The sequence below is a fragment of the Protomyctophum bolini genome (assembly GCF_963924005.1).
Source record: "Protomyctophum bolini genome assembly, chromosome: 21".
NCBI classification, from domain to species: Eukaryota; Metazoa; Chordata; class Actinopteri; order Myctophiformes; family Myctophidae; genus Protomyctophum; species Protomyctophum bolini.
This window is the reverse complement of record NC_137882.1, coordinates 5,221,059-5,244,751: the sequence shown is the minus strand read 5'-3', so window position 1 is coordinate 5,244,751 and position 23,693 is coordinate 5,221,059. Positions and strand designations below refer to the sequence as shown.

Genomic DNA, 23,693 nt, shown 5'->3' with positions numbered 1-23,693 from the left:
GGACAGGTCTCCACCAGGGCAGGTCAGGTTGTGGCCTCCTGGTGGCGCTATAATAGGACAGGTCTCCACCAGGGCAGGTCAGGTTGTGGCCTCCTGGTGGCGCTATAATAGGACAGGTCTCCACCAGGGCAGGTCAGGTTGTGGCCTCCTGGTGGCGCTATAATAGGACAGGTCTCCACCAGGGCAGGTCAGGTTGTGGCCTCCTTTTGGCGCTATAATAGGACAGGTCTCCATCAGGGCAGGTCAGGTTGTGGCCTCCTGGTGGCGCTATAATAGGCCAATGTGAAAAGGGTGACCTTTCTTCTTATGCCTTTGGATGACAATTGGATTGAATGGGCCAATTCTGCAAACTTTGAAAGCCAATGTTGGCCAATCAGCATGGAATATGAAATATCAGACAGATCCGTCTTGAACACATAACTATAGAGATACTGTGTAATGATTTGCGGTATTTTTGGACAAAATATGGAGTAATGTGTTTTACAAAAGTCAGCCTCCTGGTGGTGCTATAACAGACCGTTCTGGATAATTTGGGACAGAGGTTCATCGTGGTAAATTTTAAACCCTTGGTTTAGCTTTTTTTTACTGCATCTAAAAACATAAAAGGCATTAACAGTATTAGACACGCATCTAAAACCCAGTGGACCTTTTCTGGATCAGGGCCCACTTGACTGTCAAAAGTGTTTTTATGGCCCAATCAACATGACCACATACATGTTCACATGACCGAGTGGTCAGTTGTGTGTGCGTGCATCTTCAGAGCGTGTGGTGTTCAATCAATTGATTGTGTTCCGGATTGTATCAATGGAACCACTGTATCATAGTATACCTTTCCTTTTTCTTTTATATTATCATGACAATCTTAGTGTTTTACCAATTACAAAGGTTGAGAACCCCCTGGTCTAACCGATCCAGACAGAACATGCTGATGCAGAGCGTCACGTGTCCCTGACAACAAGTAGCACAGTGGTTCCTTCTGACAACCTGTGGTATTGTCTTGACACATTCACTGTTAGTGTTGTTGTTGTTGTTGTAGTAGTAGTACGACGTACATTGACAGTTAGAAACAACACGCACACGAAAAGGGATCCTTACAGGTCCATGGACTCCCATCTGGTTCCATTTATACACTCTCAAAGTGAAATGAACGCTGAGGATTTTACAGTGTACGTATGTTGGGGTCCCAGAGATAATCACATGGGGGTGTCTGTGGCCTGATGCATATATGGGGATCCTTGACATTAATAAGATTGAGAATTACTGCCTTCAGAGAGTATACGGGCTCCATTTTCGTCACCGCTAAACCCCTTATCCCTAAACTCTGTTGCCTTTTTTTTTTGTTCAACTAGCCAATCTACATTGACACGTTGTGAGCTTGTAGACTGGCCATTTTAACTATTCAAACATGTTTTGCAAAATAGTAAAAAAAAAAAAAAAAGTTTAGGGATAAGGGGTTTAGCGGTGATGAAAATGGAGCCCTACATGTGCAGTATTCCACAATAGGATCTGTGCATGACTGTAGTTCCCCTCTCTCTCCAGAAGGTGGCATGCTGGTTTCCTGTTTTCCGGGTCAGTATCTACTATCTGGTGGCTTGCAACCTTCTGGAAGAAGGGAACTTAGAGGCTGTGTCCACAATAGAACGGCGCAATTTGAGCGTAGTGTAGAGTCAGAGTGTAGTTATTTGGATATCACAGACTTCTCGTGGTTGTGGTAACGATTCAACGTAGAGTTGTAAATTACCGGGTTGTCGGCTTGTCGCATACAATCAGGAGGATCAAAGGATCAAATGACCGGCACTCTTCTCCAAACGGTGAACTGTTTTCAGCTTGAACTGAGGCTGCACCCCAAAAAACGCCCAGGTGCAAAGGGTGCTGAATCGTGATGCTCAGGTCTTTACCATAGAAATACACGGAAGAATGGCACTGCCAGCTCAAAAGATGTTCTATGTAGAGTTGTAGACAAACAGCCATGCACAGAGGCCCGTATGGATATGGGGGGAAAGAAACTTCATCTGTTCACCTAAACGTGAACATTTGGGAGTTCTGGGTCATCAGAGTTGCGTCTGGGTGGGGGGTGAGGGGCTAGCGGTCGGAGCAACAGAAGGGAAGGGTTTGTACATCTCTGGAAGCGGGGCAGCAGGAGGAGATGGGATGGGGGTGTCCGGAGACGCTGTGCAGAACAACATAAGACAGAAGAGTTAAACCCCATGTATGCGTCTCCTCGCGCGACAGTGTGGCACGTCTAAAATAAATAGCAGATCTATTTGGATAGTACTCATTGCCATACAGGTAGTGTTTGTGGAGTTTGTGTTTGTTGGTGGAGAGCCACACCTACCATCAGCTCCCAGTACTTCCCGCACAACTTGCCACACCCATACTCATACGCTGATTTGGCGCTGCCCGGGATCGAACCCATGAACGGGGAGATGATACTGCCACTGAACAAACACTGCTCTACAAACACTACAGCAATGATTACTATCCGAATAATGCTTTAACCTTATCACTTACCCTTTAAAATCCCTTTAAAACAAGCTATGGTAAAAAGGAAAACACAAAAAGCCCCGGGGGGCTCGTCTTACCTATCTGCATGGCGTGGGGAGGTACTGGCATGGCGCTGATCAGCAGCGTGTGCCCGGTCACGGGGTCCTGTGCCAGCTGGGTGTGAGCTGGGTGGGGAAGGTGAGGGGTGTCTGTGGACAGACCTGGATGAGACACATAACCGCAACCCCCTATTAGTACAAACACACTGGAACAATCTCTTCATCTGCCTCCACCTCACCCTGTCCTCTGCCTCCTCTTCTCTCACACCAACCATGTCCTCTTTCACTACATCCATAAATATTCTCTTTGGTCTTCTTCTTCTAGGCCTCCTCCCTGGCAGTTCCAACATCCTTCTACCGATATACTCACTGTCCCTCCTCTGTACGTGTCCAGACCATCTCAGTCTGGCCTCTCTGGCTTTATCTCCAAAACATCTGACATGCGCTGTCCCTCTGGTGTACTCGTTCCTGATCCTATCCATCTTTGTTACTCCCAGAGAGAACCTCAACATTGTATCTCTGCTACCTCCAGATCTCTGCTTCGTCTTTTCCTCGGTGCGAGTGTCTCTAAACCACACAGTACAACATATCTAAATAAATAAATTGCTAAATAAATAAAGGTACAATATTTTAAATGGGCCCCTTTGGATCCATTTAGTACAAAATGTCTCATTGTCTCCTTCAGAAAATGTCAGAAAGAAACCGTGATCACTGAAAGAGAAGGCTCTAGCTTTACATTACAAAAGTGGTTCGATTTGCTGGGGAGACATTTTTTTGGCTGATACTTTCCTGGTAATAAGCCTCTCTGACCTATTTACTTATTACTTACATTATATAACTTCTAAATGATTTATTAATATCTGATCTACAAGCTCACAATAATGTGTGTTACGATGGGACACATTGTGAGCTTGTAGATCTACTAAATCACCACCTTTTTTTAATAATTATTATTACAAATCAAACCCAGATGATATTACCGTACAAACATACTGTACTTGTGAACTGTGTTCACACAAGGCAAACATGTGATGCGATAGTGTGAAATGAACGTATAGATAATATGCGACGATTTTCCGCTGTTGATTAACAGCTCGTCTGCTTTGCTCCAGTTGAGAATGTTTGGAACATGTATCTATCTATCCCAGGTTAATATGTATATCTATGCAAGGTTAATATTTACTGAACACCAATCCTCTTATCAGTTGACATTTCATCACTGCACAACTCCAGTACAGCGGTTGTAGTATGGTGTTGGGTGCCTTGCTTAAAGGCACACTGTTTCGTTCACCCGGACTCAGCTGTGAGTTTAGAATAAAGGCCGGGACAGTGACGGGTGTTGTAGTCTGTAGATTAAAGGGTCCCTTCCTGTCCTGACATTAAAGGGTCCCTTCCTGACATTAAAGGGTCCCTTCCTGACATGAAAGGGTCCAGTTTAAATTTTGTCTGCTAAACTTCTTTGTTTCAACTTTCATCACTTCTTTCACTTTAAGTTTAAGTTGTAACCTGTGAGTTCTCTCTCCTGATTGGCTAAGATTGCCGGTATCCCGACCTGAAAATGCATTTTCTGTTTACTAAAGAGCTGGAGAAACAGGAATGCTCTATACTGAACAATCACTACCGTGTATTGCAATGAGTATAGGCTACTATAATTAGAACTAGAATTTCGCCCCCCTTCGGGGGGCTCAATCCTAGTGTCGTTGCAGCGCAATATGGGAAGAAGGAAATTGCGGGAATTGACAGACTCCACTTCATGTTTCAGCTGTGGTTTTAAACTCAGTAGTGTGCCCTGCACACAGCGCGCACTCGCAATTGCAGCTGGAGGGCGACGCGACACACACACACACACACACACACACACACACACACACACACACACACACACACACACAGAGCGATGTGTGGATAAATCACTGAGATTTGGGAAATGTGTTCAGAAGTACAACGATTAAGCACGCACAGGCAAATGTCAGAAGCATCTGTTTCGGTTTCCAAACAGGAAGTTGTAAATGTGCTTATTAGACGGAGGCAGCGTGATGCTGGCATCTATTGTGATGCCAGCATCACCACATTTCACATAGAAATATAAGCACCCATTTACTCGCTTAGCGGAGACTGTGGGGTGGTAGAGGACATCTCCCCGGACGCGTGGGTATGTCCAGATAGTTGCCTCGCGGAGGCCTCTTTGTCCAGTGTCCATTCTGGGTCTGGAAACGGCACTTTTTTGAGTGTTGACCCCAATAGAAGGTCTGCTGCTCTGAATTTTACACCTCTCCCGCTTAGCGGAGACTGTGGGGTGGTAGAGGACATCTCCCCGGACGCGTGGGTATGTCCAGATAGTTGCCTCGCGGAGCCGTCTTTTGTCCAGTGTCCAGTCTGGGTCCGGAAACGGTAATTTATTTTGCATTGACCCCAGTAGAAGCTCTGCTGCTCTGAATTTTACACCTCTCTCGCTTAGCGGAGACTGTGGGGTGGTAGAGGACATCTCCCCGGACGCGTGGGTATGTCCAGATAGTTGCCTCGCGGAGGCCTCTTTGTCCAGTGTCCATTCTGGGTCTGGAAACGGCACTTTTTTGAGTGTTGACCCCAATAGAAGGTCTGCTGCTCTGAATTTTACACCTCTCCCGCTTAGCGGAGACTGTGGGGTGGTAGAGGACATCTCCCCGGACGCGTGGGTATGTCCAGATAGTTGCCTCGCGGAGGCCTCTTTGTCCAGTGTCCATTCTGGGTCCGGAAACGGTACATTTTTTTGCATTGACCCCAGTAGAAGCTCTGCTGCTGTGAATTTTACACCTCTCCCGCTTAGCGGAGACTGTGGGGTGGTAGAGGACATCTTCCCAAACGCGTGGGTATGTCCAGATAGTTGCCTGGCGGAGCCGTGTTTTGTCCAGTGTCCACTTTATAAAGTCCATGCACTCCAGTGAATAGCATTTATCCATTTAGATAACTTTTTTATGTTATTTAATTACTTATTTTTACACAGAAACATCATGTGTGTCTTTACAATAACTGTAATGTAATAATAATACTAATAATGTAATGTAAAAATTATTTAATTAACGAATTAAATAATCTTATTTTATTCTGAAAGCAACCGGATGTCTTAAATCTGCTAGCTGTCAGACCGGAAGTTCTAAATTTGCTCATAAGACGGAGCCTTAGACGGAGCCAACTCGCAGGCAGTGCGAGAGGCTGGTTACAGGATTCTATAGGTCAGCCGTTTTGGTGTGACACACACGGCTTCCACATTTAGCTTCATACTGGGTGAAAGTGTCCTTCCAAAAATTATTATTTCGCTCGAAATTCTTATTCACAATGACATCGAGTTGAGGTGTTTGTGTTTTAGGGTAATTGTTGCATAAGCGCTATTTCGCACTATTTCTCCCTCCCCTCCCCTGTGTCTGAAGCAGCTAGCATGGAAGCTATATGGATTATGGAAGCTTTCCCTCCGATTGCACACAACCATGCCGTTATCCACGCGTCCATCCGATTGCTTTTAATGTAAATGTCCCATCCACTGAGCAATAGCGATATAAGCGCCTTATTCATTCATTCGATTCATTTGGGTGTGGGGCTGTGCAGTGCTGTGGGCAGCCTTTCTGACGGAGGCTCGGAGCTGCTGCTGCTGACGCTGTTCGAGTCGCATGGAGCAGTATAGAGTAGGCGTGGCGCAGCATTAGAAGGGCGCAGCAAATGCACGACATTGAGGGGTAGAAACCATCCCGGTCGCGTGGTTCATCTAACGCGTGTGTCACTGTGAAGGACTGGCCCCAATAAGTGAACGTAGTTGGCGTAGTAGACGCCAACATGACGATTCTGACGTAGGCTGGTGATGTTGAGCAACAATGGCGTGGTTGACAAAAGTAATATTTATTCAGTAATTAAGACATTTCTTTCAATGAAATGTAGCCTATATGTATTCTGGGAGTGTGCCGAATTTATTTTGCATATAGAGATGTGTGGTGAAAGTGTGGTTGGGTCGGAGAAAGCTGTTGGATAAACGGCCATGTGCTTATGTACCCCTGTCTATTAGGGTAGCAGGATTATTATGATTATTATTATTAGTATTGTTATTGTGATTATTACATGGATTATTGTTGTGATGTGAGCTTGTGGCTGACTCACTATCTAGAAAATAAAAACATGGCACTTAATTTAAAATAGGTTACAGACCCCTGTTATATGCGCTTGTTTTGGGATTCTTTTTAAAGACCTATTTACTTGTTTCTATGAGACATGGCAACGCCAACAGCGCAGCGAAAGGCATCCACGTCTTTCTCTTGTGAAATGCTGAGATTAGAAACGACCATAATTATTTCATTTCTCAACCTTAAAAAATAAATAAAGACATCTCCATAATCCTTGGGAAGTGTGTGTAGCAAAAGTAGTCGGCATTGTCATGGTTGAAAGTATTCATGCAACACTGACGCTGTAAGCTGTGTGATGCTAACGCGCTAACACCGTTAGCATGGTCTGTGTTGGTCAAAGGAAAAAGGATAGATATGAAACTACTGGCCAAAGTGTCATACAAAACACAACACCTAAAATCGGAATGTGATGGTGACCTATTGAGCACAAACAGACAATCATGATTTGCTTGCTGGACCTATAATTAATTTATGTGCATTACATTTCCACCTCGCACATATAAATCAAAAGCAAGATGGATGCTAACGCGCTAACACCGTTAGCATGTTCTGTGTTGGTCGGAAAAAGGATAGATATGAAACTACTGGCCCAAATAAATGTCATAGAAAACACAACACCTAAAATCGGAATGTGATGGTGACCTATTGAGCACAAACAGACAATCATGATTTGCTTGCTGGACCTATAATTAATTTATGTGCATTACATTTCAACCTCGCACATATAAATCAAGCCACAGTGCAGTCAGAGAGTAGTTCACAGGTCACACACAGGAGCAGTGAAAGGGGGAGGGGACTTGGGATGGCAGTGTAGAGTAGGCACGACATTGAGGGGTAGAAACCATCCCGGTCGTGTGGTTGATCTAACGCGTGTGTCACTGTGAAGGACTGGCCCCATTAAGTGAACGTAGTTGGCGTAGTAGACGCCAACATGACGATTCTGACGTAGGCTGTTGAGGTTGAGCAAGAATAGCGTGTTTCAGAAAAGTAATATTTAAACAGTAAAGAAGACATTTTTGGCGAATGCAATGTAGTCTATGTCTTTTGTGGGAGTGTGCAGGTTTTATTTTGCATAGAGAGATGTGTGGTGGAAGTGTGGCTTGGTCGGAGATAGAGCACGAATGAACGGCCAGGTGCTCATGTACCCCTGTCTATTAGGGTAGCAGGATATATATAGAGCTATTTAACACTTATTATGAAAAAAAGAATAACATACCCTACCTTAAGTTCACCGCACAACCCTTCCGGCATGTATCGTTCTACAAAAATGTCACGTTCACACTTTGTTTCCCTCTCAGCATCATCTCATGCAGCAGGTTGCGTAGCATTGTGTTTAGCCATCGTAATGCGTTACCTCCCAGCAGCATCTCATGCAGCAGGTTGCGTATAGCATTGTGTTTAGCCATCGTAATGCGTTACCTCCCAGCAGCATCTCATGCAGCAGGTTGCGTGGCATTGTGTTTAGCCATCGTAATGCGTTACCTCCCAGCAGCATCTCATGCAGCAGGTTGCGTATAGCATTGTGTTTAGCCATCGTAATGCGTTACCTCCCAGCAGCATCTCATGCAGCAGGTTGCGTATAGCATTGTGTTTAGCCATCGTAATGCGTTACCTCCCAGCAGCATCTCATGCAGCAGGTTGCGTAGCATTGTGTTTAGCCATCGTAATGCGTTACCTCCCAGCAGCATCTCATGCAGCAGGTTGCGTATAGCATTGTGTTTAGCCATCGTAATGCGTTACCTCACAGCAGCATCTCATGCAGCAGGTTGCGTAGCATTGTGTTTAGCCATCGTAATGCGTTACCTCCCAGCAGCATCTCATGCAGCAGGTTGCGTGGCATTGTGTTTAGCCATCGTAATGCGTTACCTCCCAGCAGCATCTCACGCAGCAGGTTGCGTAGCATTGTGTTTAGCCATCGTAATGCGTTACCTCCCAGCAGCATCTCATGCAGCAGGTTGCGTAGCATATTGTGTTTAGCCATCGTAATGCGTTACCTCTCAGCATCATCTCATGCATGAGCAGGTTGCGTAGCATTGTGTTTAGCCATCGTAATGCGTTACCTCTCAGCATCATCTCATGCAGCAGGTTGCGTAGCATTGTGTTTAGCCATCGTAATGCGTTACCTCCCAGCAGCATCTCTTGCAGCAGGTTGCGTATAGCATTGTGTTTAGCCATCGTAATGCGTTACCTCTCAGCATCATCTCATGCAGCAGGTTGCGTAGCATTGTGTTTAGCCACCGTAATGCGTTACCTCCCAGCAGCATCTCATGCAGCAGGTTGCGTAGCATTGTGTTTAGCCATCGTAATGCGTTACTTCCCAGCAGCATCTCATGCAGCAGGTTGCGTAGCATTGTGTTTAGCCATCGTAATGCGTTACCTCCCAGCAGCATCTCTTGCAGCAGGTTGCGTATAGCATTGTGTTTAGCCATCGTAATGCGTTACCTCTCAGCATCATCTCATGCAGCAGGTTGCGTAGCATTGTGTTTAGCCACCGTAATGCGTTACCTCCCAGCAGCATCTCATGCAGCAGGTTGCGTAGCATTGTGTTTAGCCATCGTAATGCGTTACTTCCCAGCAGCATCTCATGCAGCAGGTTGCGTAGCATTGTGTTTAGCCATCGTAATGCGTTACCTCTCAGCATCATCTCATGCAGCAGGTTTGCGTAGCGTTGTGTTTAGCCGTCGTAATGCGTTACCTCCCAGCAGCATCTCCTGCAGCAGGTTGTCTATCTTGGCCAGACCACACAGCTTGATGAAGTGCAGTTGTTCGATCATCTGCCAGGTGATGCTCTGCAGTGTGGGCAGCAGCAGCAGCAGCTCTCCAAAGCGACCCCGGGAGTCATACTGACGGTCGTTGATGTAGTCCTCCAGGCTCATCTGCACCTGCACGCATACACGCTCGCATTGGTTACTTTAACCACATGATTTCTATAGTGTCAATATTCTGGGCCAAATATTGCTAAATTATAACATGCGCTCACGACACATTGTGACATGTTTTGAGCTAGTTGATTTGGCATACAAGGAAATACTATACCAGGCCTAGTATAGAGCCCTGGTGGGGTACCCTGGTCAACTGTAACCTTATAGTAATAATACTCTTAAGGGTTTAATTAAGCAGTTATTCTCTTTCAAATGTAGACTGGTAGCTACTGAAAAAACATTTGCTATGGAAATGTGAGAATGTATTGCAGGAAAACAAACTGGACTAATAATAATAACGATAATTGTAGTAATATTGCAGGTTAGACAATTTGAAATGATTTCACGTTCAAAAACCGTTGGATGTGTTGGATGTGGGTTTTTTTTTTATCCTTGTTGGAAAGTCAGGCTTGAGTCTTAACTGAAGCAGTTGCTCCAAACGGTGCACTAATGGAAACATTAATATCCCATTTTCGGCGGGAGAGAACCCCTTTTGGTATAGCATTATGTTATGCTTTATAGCTATTGAAAAATAGCAGATCTATTCTGGTCTGCTATTTTTGAAAAACCGAAGAACGACGGACACAGAAACATAGCTTTTTCAGAAAACTGTCAGGATGACGTAGAAGACATTTTTAAAATCTGATCTCAGGTCAGAATGGGATATAGAAGAGAGGCAGGGCTTTATAGTAAGCTGCCTGTGAGGGTCCAGCGGATGACTCACCTGCAGGCGCATGGCCTTGATCTTGGACGGGTCCCTCAGGGACTTGGCATCTGGAGGAGGGGTCACACACACACAGGGGGGACGGAGAGACCAGCGAGGGATGGTGGAAACCAAGGGCAGAATGGGAGATATAGAATGTGAGGATATGAGTGGGATTTGAGGCAATAATTTATGATTAAACTGGGGCATCGCTGGCAAAATGAAGAGATTGGGTCAGGGGAGGAGGGAGGGAAGGAAGGTGGGGACAGGTCATATGAGAAGGAGACGGGTATTGTGCTCATAATAAGCTATGGAAGGGGCGCCCCCCAGTGGCAAGAGTTCATACCATACAAATAAGGCTAAAAAAACATTTTTGAGTGGTGCAACCACTCCAAGGAACAGCAATGTCCGTTCATGTTTGTTTGTTTGTTTGTGTGTGACTATGAGCACCAGTACCAAAAGTAGCGCTGTTGTGCCAGAAACAGAGAGAGAGAGATAGTGCTGCACTGTTGCCTGCTAATGAGAGAGAGAGAGAGAGTGGGGGTGGGGGGGGGGGGGGGGGATTTGCACCACTCAGTTCACACGGGTGTGATTTCTTATTCCAGGAAATACACTTACAAGTGTAAGTGAAGTACACTTGATTTATAGTGCAATTTCAAAGTTGAAATAAAGCATTGCCTTGAATAGGAATATTTGGAAATGCATTTACTACGCTGTGATTCCCTCTGATAGTGTCAGAAAAGTTAGGGGAGGGGGGGGGGGGGTGGTAGGCTATTAGGTTTGTTTCTGCTCTGTTTTCTCTGTTTGTTTCTCCCTTTCTTAAAACTCAATCTACAAGCTACAATTTGTGTTGTGACTTGTTGTGGGCTTGTAAATCTGCTATTGCTGCTGTTGCTGAATGTTATAGGGATGGACTAGGGGTGCTATAGGGTTGTGATGAACTGATCTGTTATCTACTTTGACTCTTTTGTGCCTTTGATTGTGTCTTCTGTAGCAACACTTACTTACGTCTGTTTGTTTGTTTGTTTGTTTTGTCTCACTTCTCCCCACTTTCACCATCTTAAGCTCTTTTAATGAATTAATCACTGAAAAGGAAGGGCTCCTTATCAACAAGGAAGTATCTTGTTTTGCTAGCTGTGCAGCTTAGATCTGGCCTATGTGCAGTAATAGCATGCTTAGGGAACACACTGTTATGAAGTGTCAATGATTGACTCCTCCATTCAAATCAGGGTTGTTCACGAACAGGAAATAATGTTAAAGTATGATGATGTCATGTGGGAGAGACAGTTTAATTTATTCTTTATAACTAGCCCGGACAAAGAGCCACACTCTGACACTCAGGCTTAGAAATACCTACCTGTGTGTACTGAGTGATTCATGTTTATGCATTTCAGGTCCATTCAGTAACATAATCTATTTTTACAAGTGAATCCTACAAATCTTCAAGTTAAATCTCAGTCAACTGTGCCATGGGGGATAAGCTATATATATCTGCTAAATGATGGCATTATAAAGCTAAATAAATAATAAATGTATTAAAATAACTAGAAAGGTCGCAATTTTTCAAAATTGCAAAGTGTGGTTGCCACAGTACATAGGCCCCTCCCACTAATATTGCCAGCCAATTACAATGTCACGTCACCCCTGTGATCCATGCATAACTACTTCGGAGAAGATTTATCTCCCAAAAATCATGTTGTACCGGGCTGTTTTCTGCCCCCTCAATGTCGCAACTCTGTCTATACTCTATGGCTCTGTTGTAATCCAAACGTACGTGTACGCGTGTGGGTAAAGGGATAGGGTGGCCTGGCTGGGTGTATGACTTGACTACCGCGGCCTGAATGATTCAGCCCTGCAGCCCTGCTGTGAGATATGATCTGGACGACAGATGTCAATATGAAGTTGAGGATAACATTGACCACTTCTGTGTCTTAGTCATACTTCTCTCTCCTTTCTTTGGTAATCTTTTTTGTCATCAGACGGACAGCTTGGTCATATACTTCTCTCTTTGTTGACGTTTTGTCAACTCATCCTCCTGCCGTTAACCCAGTGGTGGAAAGTAAATAAGTACATTTACTCAAATACTGTACTTAAGTACAATTTTGAGGTATTTGTACTTTACTTGACTGTATTCCAATTTCGAATACATTTACATCTACTCCACTACATCAGAGCCACCATTTGTACTTTACTTTAGTTACTAGTTACTTTGGAGATTTACATTTTGATTAGAAAAACATACATTACTGTAACCACTTCAACCCAATATACTATTCTCTTTTTTTTTCCTACACTGTTTTTCTTTTCTTTCTGTTTTTACCTCTATGTGCTGCAGGTATTTTTGCAAGCTTGAATGCTTTTGTGTTGTTTTCCTATTGAACTTATTCCTGTACTAAAGGTAGTAAGGTACTAACGGAACGGATTCCGAACAAGTCTATAGGCTTCCTTCCTGTTCTTTCACAGTAAATTCTCATTTTGATTAATTTTGCATACATTGTATTAATAAACTAAACTACCGGTAGACTAGCAGCAGGCACGGACAAACCGCTGGCTACAACACTAGCCATGTAGCTACACTAGCAGCATGTATATCTAGTGGCTGGCTGACTGCAGTGTAATCATATCAGACTTTGTGTTTGTCCTTACCGGGGTCAAAGAAGACGATGGCCTTGAGTGCTGCGTACTCATTGGTATCGATCTGGATGTCCTGGAAGGGTTGCACCAGCTCATCCAGCACCCGCATAGCCACCCGGCTGACCTCTGGCTCTGGGCTGTTCCTATGGATCACACAGCCATTACCTGCACACGCACACGCACGCGCGCGCACATGTACACACACACACACACACACAGTCACGCACACACACACACACACACACACACACACACACACACACACACACACACACACACGCACACACACGCACACACACACACACACGCACACACACACACACACACACACGCACACACACACACACACACACACGTACGCGCACACACACACACACACACACACACACACACACACACACACACACACACACACACACACACACACATGTATAAATGAAAATCACAGCCTAGACTCAGGGCCTCCTTGTGACTGCAGGTGTCAGCGCTGCTGGTCACTGATGTTGTCCGTCTAGATCTAGTGCATGAGGCGAGGGGACCGGTCACTTCTTACCTAGAACCAGGAAGTCCTTATATGGCATTGACCTCTTGGCAACCCCGAGCAAAAGGTGCTCACCTGCATGAGCCCTGAGCAGGCAGACCTGAACACACACACACACACACACACACACACACACACACACACACACACACATATTTGTGCCTGTATTTTCCGTGATTTAATATAGCATAGTGCCGTCCTATAATTAACACACATCACTACATGTACTGTACAGCACCTGGTCATCCAGAGGCAGCTCTCCAAAGGCAGGGATGTACTTGGCCCATTCCACCAGCACCAGCAGCTGCTGCCGCATGGAGTCGCACACGTCTGTCACCGTGGCTGACTTCTGGTCCGACATGTCTGATACACTGACCGCACTGTTGATCTGGAGGGAGAGAGACGACATGTCTGATACACTGACTGTACTGTTGATCTGGAGGGAGAGAGACGACATGTCTGATACACTGACTGTACTGTTGATCTGGAGGGAGAGAGACGATATGTCTGATACACTGACTGTACTGTTGATCTGGAGGGAGAGAGAAGACATGTCTGATACACTGACTGTACTGTTGATCTGGAGGGAGAGAGAAGACATGTCTGATACACTGACTGTACTGTTGATCTGGAGGGACAGAGAAGACATGTCTGATACACTGACTGTACTGTTGATCTGGAGGGACAGAGAAGACATGTCTGATACACTGACTGTACTGTTGATCTGGAGGGACAGAGAAGACATGTCTGATACACTGACTGTACTGTTGATCTGGAGGGAGAGACAAGCGTAAAGGAATGAGGATGGATATAGATGCACAACGTATACAGTATGTGAGAAAGAGAGAGATTCTTGAGTGACAAGCTTCTGGTTTTCTTGCAGTGTACACATTCTTGCACACATAGCCTACTTGACCACCCCACCACACGCACGCACACGCGCGCACTGGTTACCTAGAGAGGACGTTGACGTGTTTAAATAAGTAATACATTTTTATAAGCCATTTTAACCCAAAGTAATGAGGACAATGAAAAGAGCTGATGTCCAGTATAAGCTCACAACGCTGCATACAATAGTGCGACCCATTGTGAGCTTAATTATGGATCAGCTATTTTGCACAACACCGACACGCAACTATAACTTACAAAACTCAAAAAGTGCACCGTTTGTTTGGGTAGTTCAGTTGGTAAATAACTCACCTTTGGATCACAAGGTCATGGAATTAATCCCAGGCACCGTCAACTCAGAGTATGTATGAGAAACATGGCCTCTGTGCTGGGAGCCGATAGTAGCGTTCCATCTCCCAGGGGTCTAGTGCATTCTGTGTTTTCGGCTGACGCAGACGATAATTAAGCTTCTCCGACCCGCTACTAAAAACTAGGGATGTCCCGATTTTTGGCTTCCGTTCCGATCCGAATACTGATACCAGTGTCGTGATCTCGTGTTGTGTTTATAGCTATAACTATATATCTCGTGTTGTGTTTATAGCTATAACTATATATCTCGTGTTGTGTTTATAGCTATCTAGCTATATATCTCGTGTTGTGTTTATAGCTATAACTATATATCTCGTGTTGTGTTTATAGCTATCTAGCTATATATCTCGTGTTGTGTTTATAGCTATCTAGCTATATATCTCGTGTTGTGTTTATAGCTATAACTATATATCTCGTGTTGTGTTTATAGCTATCTAGCTATATATCTCGTGTTGTGTTTATAGCTATCTAGCTATATATCTCGTGTTGTGTTTATAGCTATAACTATATATCTCGTGTTGTGTTTATAGCTATCTAGCTATATATCTCGTGTTGTGTTTATAGCTATCTAGCTATATATCTCGTGTTGTGTTTATAGCTATCTAGCTATATATCTCGTGTTGTGTTTATAGCTATCTAGCTATATATCTCGTGTTGTGTTTATAGCTATCTAGCTATATATCTCGTGTTGTGTTTATAGCTATAACTATATATCTCGTGTTGTGTTTATAGCTATCTAGCTATATATCTCGTGTTGTGTTTATAGCTATCTAGCTATATATCTCGTGTTGTGTTTATAGCTATAACTATATATCTCGTGTTGTGTTTATAGCTATCTAGCTATATATCTCGTGTTGTGTTTATAGCAGACTCCTCACTCAAATGTGCACTTGCAGTTTGGGGCAACTCCAAAGCAAACTCCACATGCCCCAACATTGTATTTACCTGCCATAGTGTCAACCCCTTACCCCTCTGTCGGATTGGTGGTTAGATTGGCATATTCACGGATACCGATATGACCCCATGACAAATAAGGGCCGATCCGATACCGATACAGTATCGGGACATTCTCTACTAAAAACTAAAATGTGTAGCAAATGTATCTATACTGTATATACTTTTCCCAGGCCATTTACTAAACTGTTTTTTTTATTATATTTTGACACGTGCTTTTGCAATGTAAACATATGTTTTCTCATGCCAGTACAATTGAATGTATACGTTGCAGACAGCATGCCTGCAGAGCCTGGCCTAGTGGGGACAGATGGCGTCCACAGCCACTGTGCCATCTGTGGGGACAAGGCTACGGGCAAACACTACGGGGCCTCCAGCTGTGACGGCTGCAAGGGCTTCTTCAGGCGCTCCATACGCAAGAACCACGTCTACAACTGCAGTTACGTAGGTACACACACACACACACACACACACACACACACAACACAATTGAGAAGAGCACACTTTGTGCGCGGTTCGGCTGGCCAAGTCATATAGACCGTGAGGTCCGTGACGTACGGTATGCGGAAGTGCCGTTTACACCTGTGCTATTGATACTGACTTTATCTCTGCGTTCTCAACCCAGCTTTGTGGGTGGTCGCAGTTTCCCTTTCTGTGATGCGTATGGACGGATTACAGATAGCGCCCACACAACCTGCCCAGCATGGGAGAAAACGTGGTCAGTGGCCATTTGGCCAAAGATAAATCGCTTGAAAATGTACGGTTTGTGTGCGTCAGTGAGTGTCTCACTCAGATCGCAATGCCACATAGACGCTTGGCGTTAGACTTCTGGACTGGTAGGAATACAAGCACCATAATTGCCTTATTGGCCCTGCACCCACTGTCAAGGTGCGTGTAGAATAGGTATGCTCAGTAATGCACGCACGCATGCACACACGCGCACACAGTGAGGCTACCTGTTGGGACAGTGATTCTGCTTGGGCCAACACGGTGATGGGAGGCAGGTCTTGTGAGTCAGAGATGCTTCTGCGAGAGCTGATCCGATCCCTCTCATTCTGCACGGCTGAAAAACGCACGCACGCACACACACACACACACACACACACACACACACACACACACACACGCACACATTCAGTTCACATGGATGTGCTTGTGTGTGGCTCCAGAGAAAGATGAAAACACGATTAAGATTAAGGCCTGATAAGAGAGCTCTTTCCTAGAATGGGCTTCTAGATGTAGAGCGGCTAAAGCGAAGAGGTTTGGTGGTAGATGGAAATAAATAAATGGTTTTAGTTGCAACTCAGGTCTGTTTTAAGTGGTTAAATGCAGGCGTTTGGGTTGCAGTGCTGCTCAGCCGGGGTGAAAACAGGTTGGCTGCAGGAGAGTGTGAAGTCAAACGTTAACCAGCCACAACCCAGAACAACAAGTCTGAATAGCACATGATTGGCTGTCATAAAAGGCCCACGTCAAGGTTATGACCCTCATAAACGCACACACGAGTGCACGCACACACACGCACGCACACACACACAGACTACGTAATCAGCAGCTATTTTATGACTCCGTTTCACCCATCTCGAATGTGTTACAGCCTTTACTTCAGCAGCCATTTTGCGCGCGTGTGTGTGTACGGTATGTGTGTGTGTTTAATAAGCTGTCCCACTGTAAGCCTCTGCTTGGTTTCAGGCTTTCAGCGATTAAAACGTCCAATGCAGTGAATGCACAGGCGATTAGCGGTTTACTGTTCATGTTTTACTGTACATGCTGTCCGTCATATACTGTAGCAAGAAAGGAAACGGGAGCAAATGGAGAAACTTGTTTACACCTTTTTTACACATGTGAAGCTGTGATGTGACAAGAATGTAGATTTTTGAATATCTTGATTGTTGTGAAAAAACAATATCAATGCATCTAAATAGAGACTCCATGCAACAATATAATGCAGAAAAATACCACCAATTTATAGGTTGACATTTCAGTACAGCCTGTTGTTTAAACTATTAATAGCCATAATAATCATGTCCTTCCTTAGTGGCCTTCTATGAGTTATAATAACCACATTTGATCTGCATTCATCATGTGTAAACTCAAGAAGGGTTAGGGTTAGATTTGAATCAGAAATCTACAATGAAAACAATCAGATTTTGCAGTGTGTGTTAATTCTTACCTTCTTTCTTCATACCAGCCCTGAAGCATTTGTTGAGCCTGCAGAACCGACACTGGTTCCTTTTGTCTTTATCCACAACACACTGTCTGCTGAACCTGCGCATGGAATATACAGTACACATTATGGTGACATACAGTACTGTGCTGAACCTGTAGCCTACATTAAATGCAGTATAGTACAGTATAGTATACACATGGTGACATATAGCTCTTTTCAACGGGGTGCATACTTAGTTTAGACTAGTCATGGGTTAGACATGGGTTAAGGTTAGGTTTAGGTGTGCTGCCCCGTGGGAGGTTAGGTTTAGGGTGAGGGTTTGAGATAGGTTGTAGGTGTAGGACTAATGACTGGTCTAACCAATGACTAGTCTAAACCAAAAACTGTCTAAACTAAGTACAGCACCCCTTTTCAACTACAAGAACTATAGTGACCCGTGAGGTGCAGTACTCGCAGTAGTTTAGACAGTTTTTGGTTTAGACTAGTCATTGGTTAGACCAGTCATTAGTCCTATACACCTACAACCTATCTCAAACCCTCACCCTAAACCTAACCTCCCACGGGGCAGCACACCTAAACCTAACCTTAAACCACTTCACCCTTTTTGCAAAAATATATATGTTAATGATGTTTAGAAGCTTTAGAACACTTTCCTGGGGGTCTTTATGTGTGTAATATGTGGTTTTAGATATTTTAGATTGTAGCAGTGAGCACTAGTGTCTCTGATGTCATGGACACTGGTCTCACTACCTTCCTGGACTACAATTCCCATAATTCTTTGGTGCTCTGCTCCTCCTTGTGGATAGGGGGGAGATCTGTCTTACTGAGACAACATGTAGTCCAGGAAGGAAGTGAGCCCAGTGTCCATGACATCAGAGACACCGGGCTCACTGCTACAATCTAAAATATCTAAAACCACATATTACACACATAAAGACCCCCATGAAAGTGTTCTAAAGCTTCTTAACGTCATTAACATATATGTTTTTGCAAAAAGGGTGAAGTGTCCCTTTAACCCATGTCTAACCAATGACTAGTCTAAACTAAGTATGTCATGCCAGTTCTCACAACCTAGTTTTAGCCCTTCTCATTTGGTAGTACTAAACCTGAGTTTCCTACTCACGTTATCAAAGTTACACAATTATCCATCTCAATCATTGATACAGCTGGGGGCAATTTATCCAACGGTTTAGATTACAAATAAATATGAGTATTATTATTATTAGAGTAATAAATCAATCGGATTCTGATTCTGATAAACAGACACTGTTGTGCAATAGGCAGCGCACGCACAGCGCATCACAGCAAGAGGCAAGGATAAGCATTTTAAACACATCTTAGTTGTAAGGGTATCGGCTATTGCTTCATGTCACACACTCACTGTCTCAATCATTTTTAAAGAGTAAATCACCTCTCTCTCTCTCTCTCTCTCTCTCTCTCTCTCTCTCTCATTAGCAGGCAACAGTGCAGCACTATCCCTCTCTCTGTTTCTGGCACAACAGCACCCTTACTGGTACTCATAGTCATATACTGGTGCTCATTAACCAACACATAGGCGGACACATAGGTACATACAGTAGGTGAACACGGACATTGCTGTTCCTTGGAGTGGTTGCACCACTCAAAAAGACACTAAGATTGTTCAACTATACGTCCACCCCAGCTCCTATACTTGTTGTTATGCGGGTGTGATTTGATCAATGTTTGTATTTCTATTTGTATTTCTGTTCTATCCCCGGGGGATCTCTGTTTTGATGTACTCGTGCGTGTGCATGCGTGTTTGCATGCTGTGTTGTGTGTGTGTGTGTGTGTACCTACGTACCTGCAGTTGTAGACGTGGTTCTTGCGTATGGAGCGCCTGAAGAAGCCCTTGCAGCCGTCACAGCTGGAGGCCCCGTAGTGTTTGCCCGTAGCCTTGTCCCCACAGATGGCACAGTGGCTGTGGACGCCATCTGTCCCCACTAGGCCAGGCTCTGCAGGCATGCTGTCTGCAACGTATACATTAAATTGTATTGGCATGAGAAAACATATGTTTACATTGCAAAAGCACGTGTCAAAATATAATAAGTTTAGTAAATGGCCTGGGAAAAGTATATAGTTGGAGGGGTTTAACAGGGTTTTACATGTTATGGTATAAAGATATTTGAAACACAGCAGCTTTGCGCCGCGGTCACCTTTGGGACAATTCGCAGCATTTTCTCTCAAAGCCATATTTACAAAAAGCCCTCGGATTTAAAATAGTATGTTTAAAGGTAGCAGCTCTGTTTCTGCCTATATGTGCAGTATGGTTCTAGAGGTATACTCTGTACGATTGCAGGATTCAGTTAACATAAAATCAGTTTAGCCACTTGAACCCATATATACATCTTGTATGGGTGTCCCTTGTCCAAATATTTTCAGATGTGTATACATGCATGGACATTGGTCATTATATTGGTTGTTAATGGTGCCCCAACTTTCAGCAGCTGTCAAAAATCCCCCTAGGGTGGCTGAATAGACACCAATGTGGGATGTGTTACTGTTAGTAGACAGTGACACATTTACAAACACATTGGTGAAGACAATTCTTGGTAAGAAATGTATTCCCTGATTTGACAATATTTTCTGACTATCGTACAGAAATTATGTGATACTATCATGCTCACAGACAGACAGACAGACAGATAGTGTTCACAAGAGACAATCACAGTATCCTGTAGGAGTGTCTCTCATGATCGTCTGTGAGTGACTGATCACCCATGGACATGATTATGTGACATCATCATGACCATACTGTATAGAGACACACCATATACAGTAATATACACATCAACACATTAATTAATATGCATTATTTGCAGAAAGTATACAGCTAAGGAATTGGACCTCTAAGTGTAACGATGCACCACTTAGTCTTAGATACTTATATTTTCATATAATTTAATCCCACACCATGGAATCTCATCATGCATTCCTTTGGGGAATAACGTTTGTATAAACTATAAATCCAGTAAACTTCCCTTCTGTTCAAAATGTCATCAGTGTTTCCACCTCTCTCTGGTAGAGTCCATTTTCATACCCTTGACCTGAAAGATGTCATGTTTTACTCACTAAGTCAATTCAATGTTTGGGCACATATTTCTCGATCCCTCCCAAGCAGGTGTTCTAGCAGTAAGCTAGTTCAAATAATGTGGCGTATTGATCTGTCTGCTTTCTCAAAACTCTTTTCCTGATGCTGTTGTGCAAACATCATCATCATCGTTTAGTTCAAGCCTAAAGATCACACACACACACACACACACACACACACACACACACACACACACACACACACACACACACACACACACACACACACACACACTGACACACACCCATTACGTGCCAAGGAGAGTTAAAGTCAATGTTCTACCAGCTGTATCCGTCTTTTTCACGTGCACTGCAAGTGACATAAGCACATCAGAAAGATCCCTATCTCCCTGCTCTACTATAAAGAACACATTTATGAACCATATCTGCAAATCCATCTGTTTAATAACTACTTATAGCAAAGCCAGAGGTTCCTATTTTCTATTACAGGGGCCCACTTTAAAAGGTGTTCGCGGCCCACCCATGTGGAAGTATGGACAGTTTTATACTCTCAAGAGTTAAAGATCTATAAAGGTCCATTTGGTTACCAACTCTCCATCATTTAACCTGAGTCTCCTGCTCATATCGCTCACACAAGAGGGAATCTGCAATGATCACTATCAGAAGATTAAGCAGTTGTTTAAACGAGAAAATATCACTTCTACTCCCTACTAATCTATTTTCCTGGTATATACTGTATTGTATTACTGTCCTATTTTGATCCCAATCAATAGCCTGAAATTTAAATTGATACCTAAATGTCATATGCGTTCGTCCAAATGTCAGAGTTTTGGGATAGTCTCGCTCATGTCACGTCCGAGTCAAAGCTGAAATGGGGCATGTTAAATAAGATTTAATGTTAAATAAGATTTAACATGCTAACTAATGTTAAATAAGATTTAACATGCTCGCCCAACCTCTTTCCTCCACTGAGATGTATCACTAACATACCACTGCATAGCCATGCTGTTTAAGAGATCAATGATTTACATACTGTACAGTAAATCACGACCGATTGATAATTAATTGCATGCTCTAGTATACTAATGTTGATAAAAGCTTAACTAAGCCCTAAATCTAAGATGAAGGCTTCTTAGACCAATACACCATATATAGACCAATGGCATTATAAATCCATATCAATCTATTTATGAGACTGTGATACTGTAGAAACGCTTACAATCCTGTTTTCTACAGCAGGGTTTCTCAATGTGGGTGCCACAGAATACTATACTAATTCATCTATCAGTTTAAGCACTTGGTTTTCAACCTTTTTCACACCAAGGCCCGTTATCTATTTGGGCATTTGAGCCACGGACTACCATTATGATGAGATTTAGCCTCTCGGACCCCAAAACTTTGAATATTTTGTTATCGTTGGATAAACTTTTGTCCACAATTCCATGCTGTATTGATATGGTACGGTAGCATAATCAAATGATCAAAATAACAATTCTCCAATGGTCTAGAGTGACTTCTTGTAAATAATTTAACTCTTGAGAGCGTAAAAGGTCCTTTTAGAGTTAAAGATCTATAAAGGGTCCGTTGGTTGGGAGCACCTGGAACCTCCTCAAGGACCACTGGTGGTCCCAGAGCCACTGGTGGTCCCCGGGCCACTGGTGGTCCCAGGGCCACTGGTGGTCCCCGGGCCACTGGTGGTGGTCCCCGGGCCACTGGTGGTCCCACTGGTGGTCCCAGAGCCACTGGTGGTCCCCGGGCCACTGGTGGTGGTCCCCGGGCCACTGGTGGTCCCACTGGTGGTCCCAGAGCCACTGGTGGTCCCCGGGCCACTGGTGGTGGTCCCCGGGCCACTGGTGGTCCCCGGGCCACTGGTGGTGGTCCCCGGGCCACTGGTGGTCCCACTGGTGGTCCCACTGGTGGTCCCCGGGCCACTGGTGGTCCCACTGGTGGTCCCCGGGCCACTGGTGGTGGTCCCCGGGCCACTGGTGGTGGTCCCCGGGCCACTGGTGGTGGTCCCCGGGCCACTGGTGGTGGTCCCCGGGCCACTGGTGGTCCCCGGACCACTGGTGATCAAAACCATTGTGACTAAAACCCTCTCTACTTAGTTGCCCTGTACTTGGTGCATTCTCTTTCAATCTACAGTACACCAAATCTCTTCACCAAAAACAACAGATCTACAAGCTCACAATGCCACATTGTGACCATGTTGCTTTGGTGAATGTCCCCCCCCCCCCCCCCCCCCCCTGAATAGAATGCTGTGGTTAGTTACTTCAAGTGTAATCTGAGTTCCCAGAAGTTTTATTTTTCGCCACTAGGCGGGCGAGAAAAAAGGAACGTATCCCTATGAGGGAAGTACGTTGCGCTCAGAATCTGAGCGGACACTCCCCTTTCCGGTCTGAAGCACTGTGCATACCATGAAAATAGTCCGAAGGGAATCCAATTCCAAATTGAATTGTAGTAGGCCACCACCGCTCAAGGAGCAATTGTTTCCCTTCCGTCTTATTTAGATGTAGCGCCCACTCCATGTGGAACCCGCCCCTGTCTTTTGATTCGCATTTCATTTGAAACGCAACGCACTGGGCCACGCCCCTGCTGCACAGGATCTGAGGCCAATTTTCCTAGACTACTTCAAGTGTAACGTTAATTTCAATCTATCCTATAATGGAAACGGATATTGTCTCAAGTGTTCTTCCTGATAAACTGCATGATGTCTTAAGGGGAAAGATTGCAATATTTATGTAGGACTACCGTAATAT

General features: G+C 44.3%; 1 protein-coding gene across 1 annotated transcript in view; it reads right to left on the bottom strand.

Annotated features, from left to right (window-relative positions):
* Positions 1-1,390: 1,390 nt before the first annotated feature.
* The window catches only part of hnf4g (hepatocyte nuclear factor 4, gamma), a 24,340-nt gene continuing 2,037 nt past the window's right edge, over positions 1,391-23,693 (bottom strand). The window contains exons 3-12 of the mRNA XM_080793539.1: positions 19,691-19,856; positions 17,872-17,966; positions 16,658-16,764; positions 13,729-13,878; positions 13,503-13,590; positions 12,962-13,114; positions 10,337-10,386; positions 9,387-9,573; positions 2,583-2,705; positions 1,391-2,170 (exon numbers count right to left, since the gene is read on the bottom strand). Coding sequence (XP_080649665.1) covers positions 2,052-2,170; positions 2,583-2,705; positions 9,387-9,573; positions 10,337-10,386; positions 12,962-13,114; positions 13,503-13,590; positions 13,729-13,878; positions 16,658-16,764; positions 17,872-17,966; positions 19,691-19,856 — 1,238 coding nt within the window. The 3' untranslated portion in view covers positions 1,391-2,051. The remainder of the gene's footprint in view (positions 2,171-2,582; positions 2,706-9,386; positions 9,574-10,336; positions 10,387-12,961; positions 13,115-13,502; positions 13,591-13,728; positions 13,879-16,657; positions 16,765-17,871; positions 17,967-19,690; positions 19,857-23,693) is intronic.